General features: G+C 36.8%; 1 protein-coding gene across 1 annotated transcript; it reads right to left on the bottom strand.

Annotated features, from left to right (window-relative positions):
- Positions 1 to 2,842: 2,842 nt before the first annotated feature.
- On the bottom strand, positions 2,843 to 10,780 carry LOC131521904 (uncharacterized). The gene is made up of 3 exons (XM_058747030.1): positions 10,732 to 10,780; positions 5,612 to 7,742; positions 2,843 to 5,275 (listed from the first exon to the last, which is right to left on the bottom strand). The coding sequence occupies exon 2, from the start codon at positions 7,727 to 7,729 to the stop codon at positions 5,654 to 5,656; it is 2,076 nt and encodes a 691-aa protein (XP_058603013.1). The 5' UTR covers positions 7,730 to 7,742; positions 10,732 to 10,780; the 3' UTR covers positions 2,843 to 5,275; positions 5,612 to 5,653.
- Positions 10,781 to 16,716: the final 5,936 nt, after the last annotated feature.

Below are 16,716 nucleotides of genomic sequence, written 5' to 3'. Positions count from 1 at the left end.
AAGATGGTAAGTCACAGAAGGTCATTACTGAAAGGTGTGGCTGTTTACAGAGTGCTGTATCAAAGCATATTAAATACAAAGTTGACTGCAAGGAAGAATTTGGGTAGGAAAAGGTGCACAAGCAACAGGAATGACCGCAAGCTTGAGAATACAGTCAACCAAAGCTGATTCAAACACTTGGGAGAGCTTCACAAGGAGTGGACTGAAGCTGGAGTCAGTGCATCAAGAGTCACCACGCTCAGACGTCTTCGGGAAAATGGCTACCAAGCCACTTCTGAACCAGAGACAACGTCAGAAGCATCTTAACTGGGCTGTGGAGAAAAAGAACTGGACTGTTACTCAGTGGTCCAAAGTCCTCTTTTCAGATGAAAGTAAATTTTGCATTTCATTTGGAAATCAAGGTCCCAGAGTCTGAAGGAAGAGTGGAGAGGCACAGAATCCATGTTGCTTGAAGTCCAGTGTGTACTTTCCACAGTCAGTAATGATTTGGGTTGCCATGTCATCTGCTGGTGTTGGTCCACTGTGTTTTCTGAAGTCCACAGTCAACGCAGCCATCTACCAGGAAATTTTAGAGCACTTCATGCTTCCTTCTGCTGATAAGCTTTATGGAGATGCTGATTTCATTTTCCAGCAGGACTTGGCACCTGCCCACACTGCCAAAGGTGCCAAAAGCTGGTTCAATGACCAAGGTGTTACTGTGCTTGATTGGCCGGCAAACTCACCAGACCTGAACCCCATAGAGAATCTGTATTGTCAAGAGGAAGATGAGAGACACCAGGCCCAACAATGCAGATGACCTGAAGGCCACTGTCAAAGAAACCTGGGCTTCCATACCACCTCAGCAGTGCCACAAACTGATCACCTCCATGCCACACCGAATTGAGGCAGTAATTAAAGCAAAAGGAGCCGCTACCAAGTATTGAGTACATATACAGTAAATGAACATACTTTCCAGAATGCCAACAATTCACTAAAAATATTTTATGAAGTATTCTAATTTGTTGAGATAGTGAATTGGTGGGTTTTTGTTAAATGTGAACCTAAATCATCACAATTAAAAGAACCAAAGACTTAAACTACTTCAGTCTGTGTGCATTGAATTTATTTAATACACGAGTTTCACAGTTTGAGTTGAATTACTGAAATACATGAACTTTTCCACGACATTCTAATTTATTGAGATGCACCTGTATTGTATCAAATACTGAAATGTGATCTGCATGAAACCTGCTATCATGGGGTGAGGAAGTAACAGTAAAGATGCTTTAAAATAATAAAACCTGATTGTAGTGACATTTTGGTATTTGGTATACAGGTGCTGGTCATATAATTAGAATATCATCAAGTATAAATTCAACTTTTTGATGATATTCTAATTATATGACCAGCACCTGTATATATATATATATATATATATATTGTCACGAATCTGGTCTGCACTCCCGTTCATTCACCACTAGAGGTCACCCGCTCACCACATGGACTTTTACACCACACATCACATGGACTCCAATTCCCATCATCCAACACTGATCACAGCTGTCACCAATCACTCATTGCACTAATCACACGCACACCTGATCACACAGCATCACTAATCACACACACCATTTCAACCCTGGACATTCTCTCCCTCGGGCCGAGTATTGTACGCATTATTGCTGCCCTACAGAGCCCTATTAGTTTTCCTAGCCTTGCCTTGCCTAGCCTTTGTCGGATTGTGTTTTCCCCTGCCTGGACTATCGCTTACGTTGTTGGATTACCTCTCCTGTCTCGCCCCTCTGGATACTGTTCGCTGATCATCGACCCACGCTTGTCTCCGTTTACTCTTTGTCTTGTCCCTGCCATACCTGTTTGCCATTGTTTGACCCTGCCTGTTATGACCACGTCTCTGCCTAATAAAAGCCTGCACATGGATCCGCACGCCTCTCGTCTCGTCAGCCCCGTAACAGATATATATATATATATATATATATATATATATATATATATTTATTTATTTATTTTATTTTTTTCTCTGATTAGTGAGTGGCAGTTCATCCAGTCAGAGACCTACGACTATTTACTTAATATAATTAAACCAATATAAATATAATATCTTAAAGATCTTAAATCTGAAATATAATAGCTTCAAGACAAAGTCACACATCATAGTGGGAGTAAATCTCTCTTGCGATTGTGTCATCATGCAAATCGCCTAAAGACTACTGGTATAAGATAATGTATTTTTGGACCAATTTTTATTGTGAAAAGTGCTTTACAAATACATTTATTATCACAGTTACATTCAGTTAGTTTCAATTTCATGGACTTTTAGTTTGTATTCAGTTCCTTTGTTTGATTTTCCCGCTTTCTTTGGTTGTCAAAGTTACTAATATGATTAGTTCTTGTGTTCAGCTGTGTCATTAATTTAACCTTGTAAGATTTGTGTGGACTATCTATATACGATTCTCTGCCTGTCCACAACACTGTGAGATTTATATTATTAATAATTGTTTTCAATTAATAATGCCCATTACAAAATATGGGCTTCTAGACCTAGACTGCAGGTGATTACTCTTTTCCACTTTTAAAAATGTCTGATTATGCATTGTGTCATGTATACATATTTGAGTTTGCCTTGGCCATAAATAGTTGCAAAAGAGCAATATTGTGAAGCTTCAAGAGTTATTTTTGAAAGAGAGAAACAGAAACATGTTTTTTAATCATTATTAATATAATCAATTGAAATGCATTTTGTTGCACATAGATTCAGAAATAAAATAAAAACTCAGAAGTAGTTTATTTATTTAAAAAAAACAACAACAACAAAAAACACAAAAAAACACAATCACTAATTGAGGGCTAGGAGGTGGAACCAGGGATTCGAGCTCCTGCGATGATGATGGAGACCCAGATGAAGCCGAGCAGACACGGACCCTGAGTGACACTGAGGATCCGGAGAGCCAAGGAGCAGCAGGCTCCGGAAAACCACAGTTGAGCCAGAGTGACTGAGAACGAAGGTGGAACTGGAGGGAAGGAGGAGCCATGCAGAGCCAGAGGGATGGAGGGACGAGGTGAAGCCAGAGGAGTGGAATCCTGAGGTGGCGGATGGTCGACAACTGACCAAGGTGGAGCCGGAGGGACAAGGGAGCCCGGTCGAGCTGGTGGGATGTTTAATATAACTCTAAATCTAATGAAAACAGTTACTGTAGCCAGGCAAATTAAGTGTTTTAAGCTGGAATGGCTTTTAGCAGCCACAGACATGCCTATTGGAGTCATCAACAGGCAGTCTGCGGTGATATGCTGGAGCCAGTTATTGTTGGATCTCAAACAAAGTTTTGGGAAAAAATTCTAGAGGTTTTATTTTAATTATCATCGTTATTGTGTATATAACATCCAGCATTGAATGTTTAATTATGCATTCCCTTATTTTTAAATTTACTTTACCTTCACCATCATTTCAACATTTAACGTAAACCGGAAACTGATATCCCGAATTCTGGCGACTGGGGAGGGAGTATGTGGAAAAATTGTGTTTTATGGTCGGTCACAATTGTGACCAGTGGGATAAGGTGAGTACTGAATTAACATATTCCTGCAGTCCTAAAAATAGTTATATATCTTAGCCCAGCTATTTTAAACTGTTTGATCACATTCTAGGGTTACTATTATGCATAAAAAACATATACAACATTGATAGGAACAATGAGATAAAAGACAAAAAAATACAACCATCAGCGCATTTCAAAATTGTTACTACTTTGTAAAATATAACATCAAATTTTTATATTAGTGCTACCAGTATTACAACATCAATAATGTAAATTTTTTGTAACATTTGAATTTTTAATTTAGTGCAATATTTTGTTATTGCAACATTTTATTGCAATTTTCACTAACAACTGCAATTGGATTTATATTGTATAACTAAGTTCACGTTATCCCACCGGTCACTATTGTGACTATCAACATGTTTACTCATTCTATGACCACACTCAATAAAACTGAATATATGTCAATTCATAGATTAATACTAGACACCCTAAAGATAATGTGTACCAAAAATCTTTGTCATATCTTTGTTAACACACTTTACTAGCCTTTCGTTTTGGAGCTTTGATGCATCCATCATCTGCTCAAGGTGCAAACAGGAAATAAACTGCTCTGGTCATGTGACAATTTGCAATAATCATGTGAAACTGCACATATTTAATTGAGACCCTTTATTTTTTCCATATTTGCAGGAAGTGCACTAAAACATCAGTCGGTGCGGTTTGTAGAGCTTTATAAATGAAAAACTTTTTTACGGTCACTATTGTGTGGGATTAAAAATATTAATAATATCCATTATAAAAAAATATATATATGGGCTTCTAGACTTAGACTGCAGGTGATTTCTCTTTCCATTTTTAAAAAACGTCTGATTTTGCATTGTGTCATTTATACATATTTGAGTTACATACATTTTTGGTAAATGGTGTGGTTAAATCATTATAACATCCTTTTCAGCTCGTCCTTCTGTCCATGCCTTAGTTCTTGGTTGAAATGTTTGTATTTTCATCACTAAATGCTTGTTATTGTAAACAATTATTAATATAATCAATTAAAATACATGTACATTGATTAAGAAATAAAATAAAAACACAAGTAGTTTGTTATAATAATCAACATTTATTCTTTTTTTTTTTTTTTAGTTGCTTTGATAATCACTGCTAAAAGCCTTAAATGTAACCTCTGGCCAACAGGTTATCAGAATTTTGATTTCAATAATGTATTAGTAAAATTTAATGTTGAAATTATCATTAACTAATAAATGCTTTAGAAGGATTTGGTATTATTAGTTTATGTTAACTAATATAGATATCTAATGTTAATAAATAGGAACATATTGTTAAGTGTTACCAATTTATTTAAGTTTAAATCATGGCAAATTATTAGGAAGAAGCAAAAATTGGAAAGCAGAAGAGTTGATTATATCAAGAAGCGGAAGACAATATAAGAGCAATTGAAATTAAAGCAGAACTAAAGTATTAATTGTACTCTCCAGTAATATTTGCCTAGAGTACATGCCTTAATAAAAACACATTCTTAATGGAAAAGTAAACAGAAGTATATCTAAATTCAAAGAGAAATCCATAAGCAAACACCATAAGTAAAATCCCATGAAATCCCATATACTCAAAAAGAAGTTCACCAATTTTCCACACTTAATCTGGGGGGAAAATGCAGATGTTGATCAATGACAGGAATCGTTGCTTTTGAAAGAAGAGGCTTTTGTCTTGTCTTGTATTTTCTAAAAAGAAATACACAGTTATTTAAATCCAGAAATCCTAAATCATTTCAACAGACAAAACTATCACGCAGACAATGCTTAAGTCAAATTAAGATTGGATGCAAGTTTTTAGTATTATAAAATTTAATTTCATGATGTTTCTTCAGTGAAATGTCTGAATTCATGACAATTTAAAAAAATACTCTGACAATCCCATCCAAAAAAAGTCAAATAATATTATTTGATAAAATATTTTTAATAGTTTTAAGAACATAATTGTCTAAAATTATCTATCATGACTATATGTTAAAGAAAAACAATGCTTCAATCTGAATTATATTATCATCTGGCACTTACCAATGTAAAACTTGAAAACACACATTTCTTCAGTACATTCCCTCAGTAATATGATGCTTCTTCTTCTTTAGGGAATCCAGCTTGAACAACCTCTTGAATACTCTTGATTTCTTCTGGAAGAGCAGCAGGTAGAATGGCAAGCAATTCTCGATCAATTCTTTCTAGTCTCGCAATACTCTTCTTGTCATACTCATCTTTATTCTTCAGGACAAGCCTTAAGATGCCTTTCTGTGCCTCATCACAGCTGTTCTGGAGCTGTTGTCGCTCTTGCTCAAATTCTGGCTTACTTTTATCCATGGCCATTAGTTTGCCCAGTGAACTGACACGGTCCATCAGGTACTTGCTGGAAACTTCTGTGTATGTTGCAGAGATCATATGGACCAGACTAGCGATGTTACAGGCTTGGAAGGCTTGGTTGTAGAGAAGATCTTTTGAGAAGAGCTTTGCATTGTAGGAGAGGACTTGTGTTTTCTCTGATGTGGAGACAAAGTTTGTGAGAGTTTTGCTCAGGCTGGTTTTCACAATGCTGGAAACCATTTGAAAGAAGTGAACCATCTTCTCCCATTGCTCTTTCACTCTCCCCATGGCATCCATTCCTTTGACCAGCATCTCTATAGTAGTTCTGAAGTCGATCTCTTTCAGTTCACAATTTCTCATAGTGACCAGGATTTCAGTTAGTTCCTTCTGGTTCTTCTCTAGGTTCTCCACACACTTTTCATAAGTTTCTCTTGTCTTGTTCAGCTGAGCTCGGGTCTGCTCTACGGCAATTCTTGCATTCTCTGTGGTCTTCTGTAAGATACTACTTCTATCTGCTTTGTTTTCTTTATACATCATTGGTGGTTTTGGGAAAATGCCTGGAGAATTTGTGATGGCTTTGCTTTTGCTATCAAAAATATAAGCTGACTTGATCAGATCCAAGACCTTATTTATTATCTCAGTGCTTTTTGTTTTGTCACATTCGCCATCTGGTGCATATTTTGCAAGCTGGTTGCATATTTCCATGCCATCTATGCATAACTTCTGAGCTTGTATCTTTGCTGGGCAGTCAGAGATTTTCTTTAAAGTTTCATTGATTCTTTCAAACTGTTTTGCTGTGAAATCCGTCTTTGTATTTTTGTCCTTTTGATCATACAGATTTGTCCAGTCAATGTCATCAACTTTACTATTCGCATTCATAAATTGCTGGATAGTCTGTGCACAGTTTAAAATTTCAGCCGACTTGCTATATACATTTATTTCAGCTACCACATCTCTTGCACTTTCCTGAACTTTAATGTGACTTGCAGTGTCTGCAATAGTCGCTGCTGGAAAAGACATTTCCAATGGCTGAGTAGCATTCTTTATCAGTCCATTAACCAGGACTACGAGACTCTGTGATATCCCACCCACAACATCCATGCCAATCATTTCCCATCCATTAGGGAGAGATTTAAGAGCTGTCTTGTAGCTCTCATGAGCCTGTTCCAGTTCTGTCTCTATGGCACTAACTACCTTATCAGTCCTTTTCTTGATCTCCTGAGCTGACTGCTTCCTCAGTTTACTCTCTTCTAGTTTCTTCTTGACAGCTTCCATTTCTTCCCCATAGAAGTGCTCTGCATTCACACATGCTTCTAGCAGTTCTTGGATGATATTAATAACATCAGTGAAACGCTTTTCAGCTACATTAGACAACTCAAGACATTCATTTGCTATGACTCTGATATTATTCAGCTGATCAGGAAGATGAGCTTTGACAACTTCATCATCGCCTTGGAACAGAATCTTCACAGCAGTTTTCATGTAATCTGGAACTTGGGCAGTATGGAGGCGGATCTGATCCATGCTCTTATGGGCCTCATTAAATGCCCACCAACCAGAGTTACACACTTGCATGAGGCAAGCGCGAAAGGAATCAGGGTATTTGATGAATTGATAGCCATCTTTAGGTGGATTTTTACTGATAGAGAAATCTGTTGAGGATGAAATGAAAACCAGCTCTCCCAGGATGGCTATGGATAGAGGTGCTGGAGTCAGATACTCTTCCCAGTTAGCATAGGGCTGCATCATAAGTTTGGTTTGGTTCCTCATGTCTTCAGCACTAGTAAGACTTTGAGTACATTTTAAGATTGCAGAATCCATGACTTTCCTGTTCCTGGTCAAAACAAAGATGAAATTTGAAAGGAAATTTCCTATGAGGGAATATCATTTTTTGTAGTTTGTATCGCAGTTGGCAGCACTCATCACTCATCACAACAACTTTTATTATATTTATATTTATATTGATATATATATATATATATATATATATATATATATATATATATGTATGTGTGTGTGTTTTTGTTTGCGCACAACTTTCCCTGTCAAACAAATAAAAAATCAAAATATCAAGTCGGGTCAGGAAATGTTGAGACACTGTCGAGTTCCGATGCCTTTCTCCCCTCTGCGTCTCCGCATAGGCACGCAGCACAGCAGTGTAGCACACATTGATCAGCACATGCACATCGTAGTCAGGCAGAGAGCCTTCCCTCCCTTTCCAGTTGTGTTTGTCTTGGTGTGGAGGTGAGTGGTGATGAGCAAAAGACTAAGCTACCTGTGCCTCGAATTTATTTGCCTTTTGTCTTTTGGATAATTAGCTGTAAAAGTTAATTTGTCTTGTTAACATCCATGACTCATAAGCTACCATGTAATAAGTTAGCTAAAGTTTAGCTAAGGCAATATAACATGGGCATATATATTACAATAACACCAAAAGAATTAAAACAATTTATTATCTTGTGCAAAATAAACAAATTATTAGTGAAATATGTCCATCTCCTTTGTGCAGTCATTTATTCTAAATATATAGCCTATACTTGAGACTAGTAGCATAGAAAACATGTACATTGTGGCTTAGTTTCCTTTGTTTTTGCCTGTTCTTGTGATAAAAATAGTGAATGTTAAAGAAGACCATGGTCTCTGTGAACTGATTATTTTGTAGACATCTATTGAAAAATGAAACAACATGAAATTGGGTGAGTGTGCGGGAATTAAAATAAATTGGCAAATAATTGGAGATGTGTTAATGTATTTAACATTTTGTTTATAAAAAAAATTTAATTAAATATGAGAAGTGTCCTTTTTTCCATTTGAGCCCCTGCCCCTCAAAATGTCTAGGAATGTCTCTGAATCCTAGTGTGACATGTTACAGATTGAAAATGTGAGTCCAAACAATAAATAATGTGGTGCTGGTGTTCTGATGTAGAAACCGTATGCACTGCGCTTTGTTTACAAGTAGAAGAAGATACACGTCTTCATAAACATGTCTGAAGATTTCTACAGAGAGCATGACTTGCAATGTTTTGCCCAGCCTTACTTATTTGAACCAGAATATACAGATGATGAACTAAGAGAGATGGATGTTCTACGCCAGATCTCGGCTCCTGCGCATGCGTCGTGATACTCTAATAAACGTGCAACGAAGCCTGACACGGAAGAGAAGAAATTGTTGAATAAAGTCATTATTTTTGTTTTCTTTTGCACACGTAAAAGTATTCCTGTAGCTTCATAACATTATGCTTGAACCACTGATGTCACATGAACTGTAATGATGTCCTTACTATCTTTCTGGGTCTTGAACATGGTAGTTATGTTGCTGTCTACGCTTGTTTTTGTGACACTCTTAATGCATTTATTTCTTTTCTTTAGCCTGTTATCTTTATTTTATTAAATCCATCTGATTGCGCAGGCGCCTCACGCACACACAGTTTTAGTGTTGCTTACTTGACATTTCAGGCATTCATCATCAAACTAAAATCCAGTCAATCAAAACCTCAGTTTACAAGGTCCACTGTAAAATCAGCATGCAGCGCCCAAACAAACATTTTTGCACATGTGGAGGATTTTATGTGGATATTGGAACATGAGTGAAGTACAACGCCTTGTTTAGGCTACATAATGAATAATAGTTTAGCAACAAAATGGCGAAAATGGAAACATTTGGATTCTTGTCGAATGAGAGAGGCTCGTGAGCCCAGTGGCATTTCAGTTTGCTTTAAATAAACTCATTTTAGCTTGACGTTGTATGCTGTTTATAATGAATGGCACTATAGCCTAATTTGTGTTTTATTTTATAGTTTAATATATAATTTAATAGCTACTTATTTTTCATTGTTGTTCTGTTCGGAATACCGTTAAATTTAAAGGATTTGTTGTGGAGTGAGGGGAACTAAATAGACTATAATGTTTATGTTTAGTTATATTTACCGGTATTTTAATATACATATAAATCAATGTAATTATTTGCAATTACAAGGTTTAACAAGTGTTTTTGGAGTAAAAAAAAAAAAAATTCTCCTTCATGAGATTACTTCCTATTTTTAGCTGGGTTATGTTTCTCCATGTCATAAACTCCAGGGGCAAGGCTTCTAAACAGGGGTGTTTTTAGGGGCGTGATATTCAAATGATGATTGTTTTCAGCCACCACATTTATCTGCACTTGTTTCAATGTTAGATTGATAAATGAGGCCCAGTGTGTACATAATTATTTTTACATTGCACTTATATTGAAAGGGGTCACGAAATGCAGTTTAATACGTTTATATTTTAAGAGGATTTTGTTCTTTTTGAGTAAGACCTGTGTCTCCATGCTTTGCTTACTTTGAGTTCTGAAGCTTGCAGTATGTTTTTACTGTAGAGCAGGGTTCCTCAAATCTTTCCCTGGAGGGCCAATCTGCAGCGGAGTTTAGCTCCAACCCTGATCAAACTCACCTACCTGAGATTTTCTAATGATCTTGAAGACTCTGATTAGCATGCTCGGGTGTGTTTGATTAGGGTTAGAGCTAAACTCTGCAGGAGTGGGCCAGATTTGAGGATGCCTGCTGTAGAGTAACCTCTTATGTGTAAATATCAAGAACATTATGATTCTCTATTTCATGGCCCCTTTAAAAATACCTGCAGGTAATTACACCTGCAGTTTGTTATTGCATCTGTAACTGTCCCTAACCTTAAAAATCCCACCTCAATAGAAGCTGGTGCGTTTTGTAATGAATACAGTAAGTATTGTACCCAACATTTTTTTTTTTTTTAAGTTAATACATAGTAGTTAAAGACACCTAATAATAATGATTATATATATCAATAATTTTGTTTAATTGCCTTACCTTGTTGGAAAGTAAGAAGCGATTCTTCAAGTCTCAGGTTAAGTTCTGGTAGAACAGTAGAATGGTGAAATGAATGCATGCCTCCAGTTTTATTGCTATCTGAAAGGGGTGGTGGTGGAAGATGAGGACTTGGGGGTGGAGAAACTAGAATGATAACTCAAATGTTCTGTCTTAATGCTATTGTTCCCAAATTAAATAAAAATTGTATGTAGATGGCGACAAAATCTGACTTTTGTAAAAAGAGGGTAGGGGGTAAGGGAGTGACAGTGATCATTTTAAAAATTGTGTACTGAAAATTACATAGTAATGTTTAGTAATTTAGTAATGTTTTGCAACATATGTATTGTTTTCTAGCAAGTGTCTTTATACATTTTGAAATTACATTATAGCTGTATAATTTCCAGCTTGTTGCAGTTGCAAACAAAACAACAACAACAAAAAATACATTTTAATGAAGAAAGATGGGCCCAGTAAAAATCTAAAATCTAAATTTCTGCCCTTGGCTGCTTAAAATGTATTAATTAAATAAAATTATGTTTTTTAAAAAAGTTTATATAAATATGTCCATGAAATAATACTTCTTATGAAGAATCGCTTTGTGTATTCCCCAATTGTAAGTCGCTTAAGTAAAAGCAAAATGACTAAATGTAAATATAAGATCGGTCTGCTGCTCCCATAGTGCAAAGCCACATGACTTTTTTGATGGGCATTATTTATAGGAATTTATTCTGCAAATGTGTTTATATCTTCCATTATTCACATTAACCCTTTTTTTGCACAAGTCAAAATCCACCTCAAGCAAGCGTAAAAACTTTTTTTGCGGATTAAGATATTTTTTTTCTAATGAGCTAATGACAAAAACTAGCTACACTGTTAGATGACACTGTAGATTTAGCAGTGCAGTACTTTTAAACAGTAATTTTACATAGTAACCAGTGCATTCAGTGCATCTCAAATCTGGCTTGGCAGACAGTGAGCTGATCATAGCCTATGTTTGATCAGTTTAACCTTCTCAAATCATCACGACTTGCCTAAAATAAAATCTAGAGATATAAAACAGTTCAAGCATATAACGATACTTAAACGTTAAACCTAGATAAATGTGCGCTATATCCAATAGTTTGTGCGGAGAGTGGAAGCTAAATCGCGCTTTACAGGACATGGAGGCGCCAGTGCAATCACTTGCATTTTTTTCAGTGGAAACAACTTAAAATAGGCTACGCTGTTATTTTTGCTCATAAAGGTAAGAGTAATACATAATTCGGAACTGTAAAGGGTCTACTTTTATTTGTGTGCACTCACAATATCAACAAAATGTTGTGTTTTTATAAAATAAAGAAAACAAACATGATGCACTTTCTGCCGTCTCGGTCTTGAACAGGAGCGCTTCACAAAAATGTACCAAAACTCAGCGAATACATGCCTTGATAAATATATCTATAGAACGCTTTAAATGACTACTTAACAAAATAAAACAAATTGAAAAAAAAAACTCTTTCATTATAATCATAATCCGTAAAGATGCACTTCTCTCTAAAGTCTGGATCGTCATCTTTGCGACACGGACTCAGATAACACTAGTTTATTAGTAGCCTAAATAATTCAAATATCTCCTTACTATTTCCCTCTGACACATTAATGGTAATTATTTTGCCGGTGCTTTGCAGCAAGCTTTAGCCTATTGCGTGCATTTGAATGCAGAACTCTTCAGCTGCGCTGACGGCATGCATGCTGATGCTTCTGGTGAGACCAGAGTCTGTGAGCGGAGCGGAGTGGAGTGGATCGGTGTGATTTTGAATGGAGGGAGGAGCGAATTTTTTAAAAGTTGGAGCGTCATGGTTTTCACTCGCTCCTAGAGTGCTCCACCACCGCTCAATCACAAGTACAATTCATGCCAACAGTCCGTAATATAACTGCATATTTAGCAAGGATTCACATTTTGCCTATTTAGCTAACTTGAATACAGATGGATCACTCAAATCAGAAAGAATGTGAAGACTAGGATGACGGCAATGGACATGAGCGGGAAGTTATTTCTCAAGGAATTTGTTTGTTCCTTCTAGATACTGAATATTTTCAGGTGAAAGCATGATTTAAACAGGTACAACACTTATTCACACGCAATAGCTCTCTCAGTAATACATTCAAACAAATATAATCTTACAGTGCTACTTCGTCTGTACCTGATTTCGAATGAACAGAAATCTGTAAGAAATGCAGCGATCCGTAGGTAAAATAATGTACTGTTATTTTCATCACAAACATATATACCTTTTGTATACCTTTTAATGCTGACAACCATGTTATTAGCTAGCTTGGCATGTGGTAGGAAAAAGTTTGCACACTAGTGTTCCAATAAGCCTCTTTGAAACTCTCTTGTTATTTTTATTTATGTTATGTTTTTCTTTTAATATGCCTTATGAACAGAACTGTGATATTCCAAACATACTGAAATACTTTAGCTGCGGAGCGAAGGCAGAGCAGTGTTTCTGATATCATTGAGCGAGGAGTGGAGCGGGAGCGGGAAATGGTGAATCCGGAGCGGAGCGATTATTAAATGCTCAGAGCGCGGAGGGGAAAATGTTGCCGCTCCACTCCGCTCACATACTCTGGGCGGGACACTAAACACTTGACAGTCGCGGTAGCACGTTCTCATGTTGTTTCCACCAGCACAGCAAATTTTTTTTTATCACTAATTGATGGATGTCTAAAATATAAAAAGAAGGAGAAGCCTAAAACAGGCCCGAGGCCCGGCCCGCGTCTGAACTATGACGTGAAAATTGGCCCGAAGCCTGTCCCGAGGGACGTAAAAAGTCAGGACCCGTTGGGCACACTGGGCCTGTTAATGTTTGGTGTGGGCTGGCCCTAGCCCACTGTGCCCGCAAAAAGCCAGCATGGGACCCTCAGGGACATGTTTGCAGGGTTAGAAATCCTGTGCAGAACGTGTCCCCGGGAAGTGGCATGTCTGGACACCTTAATATCAGGGATCCTCAAATCTGGCTCGCGAGATCCACTTTCCTGAAGAGTTTAGCTCAAACCCTGATCCAACTCACCTACTTGTGATTTTCAAATGATCCTGAAGACATTGATTAACATGCTCAGGTGTGTTTGATTAGGGTTGGAGCTAAACTCTGCAGGAAAGTGGATCTCGAGAGCCAGATTTGAGGATCCTAGATCTATATTATCGGAGCACCCCCCACATCCCCCCTCAATCCGAGCCCTGGCTAGTATGCATATCTTTAGCAGAAAACCCTGTATATCCATGCAGTGCACTCATCAGCCCAATCAATGTTTGATTTTATCAGTGTGAATTATTTCAATCCAAATGAAAAACATGTCCATGTAAACGTAGTTACTGACAGTAGGTGCATCTTAGAGAACAAAGTAAAGGCACATTGTCTAGCAACTATATTCTATATTGCATACTTCACTGGAATAACATTGTTTTCTCGAGAGACAACTAGAAACAGTATCACAATTGTTGCTTCAGATTCACAGTTCAGGGGTGTAAAACCATTGTTAGCTGACTGTGTTCACATGTTTCTTCGTTATCCACACAGTTCAGCAATACTATAGTAAAATTTGCAAACATTTTCAGAAAATTGTGTGCTTGTAACAACAGCTCCTGACCTGTGGTATGAATCATTATTTCTTGTCAGCAAGACAAGGAGTAGACCATGCTCTTGAGTGAAATAAGTAAAATAACTTGCAGTAGAGTCTATTTAAAAAATAAATAAATAAATAAAAATCTCATACAAGCACATGACTCCCATGTTGAAAAAAACCCCAGCATATGCTGCTTAGATATGTTTTGAAGCACGCTGGCTGGCTTGAGCTGGTTTAAGCTGGCCCTTAGTTGGTCCTTAGCTGGTCATGAGCTGGTTTAAGCCACCAGCCCTTAGCTGGTCCTAAGCCACTAGCAACTGCCCAGGACCAGCTTAAACCAGCTGCCATAAAACAAACCTAACCAGCACATGCTGCTTTTTTTTTCAACAGGGTCCAGTTTCATCACTGTACGGTGTCACAATGACCGTCTTTCTCCAGTGACTCACCTGTCAAATTTTAATGAAGTGGGTAGATGACATGAAGCGGTCAAAGGTTAGCTGCAATGAAAACAGATGAGAGCTCATATCCTACATACAGCTCCCGATTGGGGTGAAGTTCGTGGGATTTTTTACACAGAATGATAAAACACTCAATTTATTGCAGTTACTGTGGCAGCCAACAACAGCACAGTTAACCTTGTTGACATTTGTATATGTAGTTATATTGAAAATGTTTAATTAATTCAGTCAATATATTTTTATCCCGTTTTAACATGGGTTTCTGTGGAGACCGGAACATAACAGCATCCAAACAGAACTTAGAATCCATCATGGCAACACTTATCAGTTACTCAGGAAAAAGGTGGATATATGCAAGTAATGATGATTGACAAGACTGAATGATTAGACTCCTCTTGAACATATGTTTGGAAATTTATAAACTGATTAATTTTGCAACATCAACGGTTATTAAACTGAATTCAATCAATATTGAACTGACTGATGCTGAATAACAACATTACTGTCTAAATTTTACACAAATATAGAACTGAACTTAAATCACTGAATAAAGGTCACTTGACTTATTATGACTGTATCTGCCTGTAAATGTTCGGTGTCATTGTGAAGAAGTTAGGTGGGGGTGAGGTAAGTGCTCAAAAACATAAATAAAAATATAATTTCCCCTAAGAATTAAATGTGTAATCAATAATTTAATTATAAATAAGCAGAAATGTGGACATGTTTTAGCCAGCTGGAGAAGATTATTAAGCTACTATTTAACTTGGCCATAAACAGCTACAATAAAATGGCAAAAAAATCAGCTGTTTTTTTAATTTAAAGATGAATATTTTGGTAAGGTTCTAGCCCAAGAGTCCTACAAAGTCAGGACATATAAAATGTAGTTAATTTTTCTACAGCATTTAAAACATGTGAAAATTGAAAGTGTACTTTTTAAATGAGTAGTTAAAGCTGCAGTCCATAACTCTTTTGTGTTCAAAATTTACAAAATGTATATAATAAGCGAGTACATCATGAATCCATTTTCCAAACCGTGTTTTTGGCTTACGTTTGTATACAATAAGTTTTTTTATTCAGACTATTCTAGACTGGTTCTTGTAGGAACCGCTGTGGAGTAGCCCAGTAACTGCATGATTCGTCATAGACATAAACAGAGAGAAGTAGCTCTGGCAACAACGTTCTTACGCAAGATGCATGCAGTTCTGTTTATTAACCAATTTTAAGTAGGTCTAAGCAAAATGTATCCAGATTGGGAGAAGGCGTAAGTTCTAACAGGCTATAATAAAAATTAAATATTAGAAGCATTCAACCAGTCACATTCAGAATGAAAGACATATATTAGTACTTTCTACCACAGGTTGAGATTACAAACAACTTTGCAAAGCTGATGGCACATTTTTTGCAAACTATCATTTCAGGAAACATCAAACTGCTTAACAACTGTATGTGGGTAACATAGAAACTTGTGACCATAATCAGCTAATGCTTCTAGGAAATACACCCCTGAACTGTTAAACTGAAGTGACAGCTATGAAACTTTTGCATGTTTTCTAAGATGCACATATAGTCTTTTTGACTGGTGGAAACGTTCCCTTTGAATTTCACTTGAAAAGCTGCAGTCCATAACTAAGTAAGTAACTAACCAGTCAAAAAGACTACATGTGCATCTTAGAAAACATGCAAAAGTTTCATAGCTGTCACTTCAGTTTAACAGTTCAGGGGCGTATTTCCTAGAAGCATTAGCTGATTATGGTCACAAGTTTCTATGTTACCCACATACAGTTGTTAAGCAGTTTGATGTTTCCTGAAATCATAGTTTGCAAAAAAATGTGCCATCAGCTTTGCAAAGTTGTTTGTAATCTCAACCTGTGGTAGAAAGTACTAATATATGTCTTTCATTCTGAATGTGACTGGTTGAATG

This window comes from Onychostoma macrolepis, chromosome 16, assembly GCF_012432095.1.
Source record: "Onychostoma macrolepis isolate SWU-2019 chromosome 16, ASM1243209v1, whole genome shotgun sequence".
Taxonomy (NCBI): Eukaryota; Metazoa; Chordata; class Actinopteri; order Cypriniformes; family Cyprinidae; genus Onychostoma; species Onychostoma macrolepis.
Note: the sequence above shows the minus strand (reverse complement) of the source record. Positions and strands in the feature narration are given on the sequence as shown.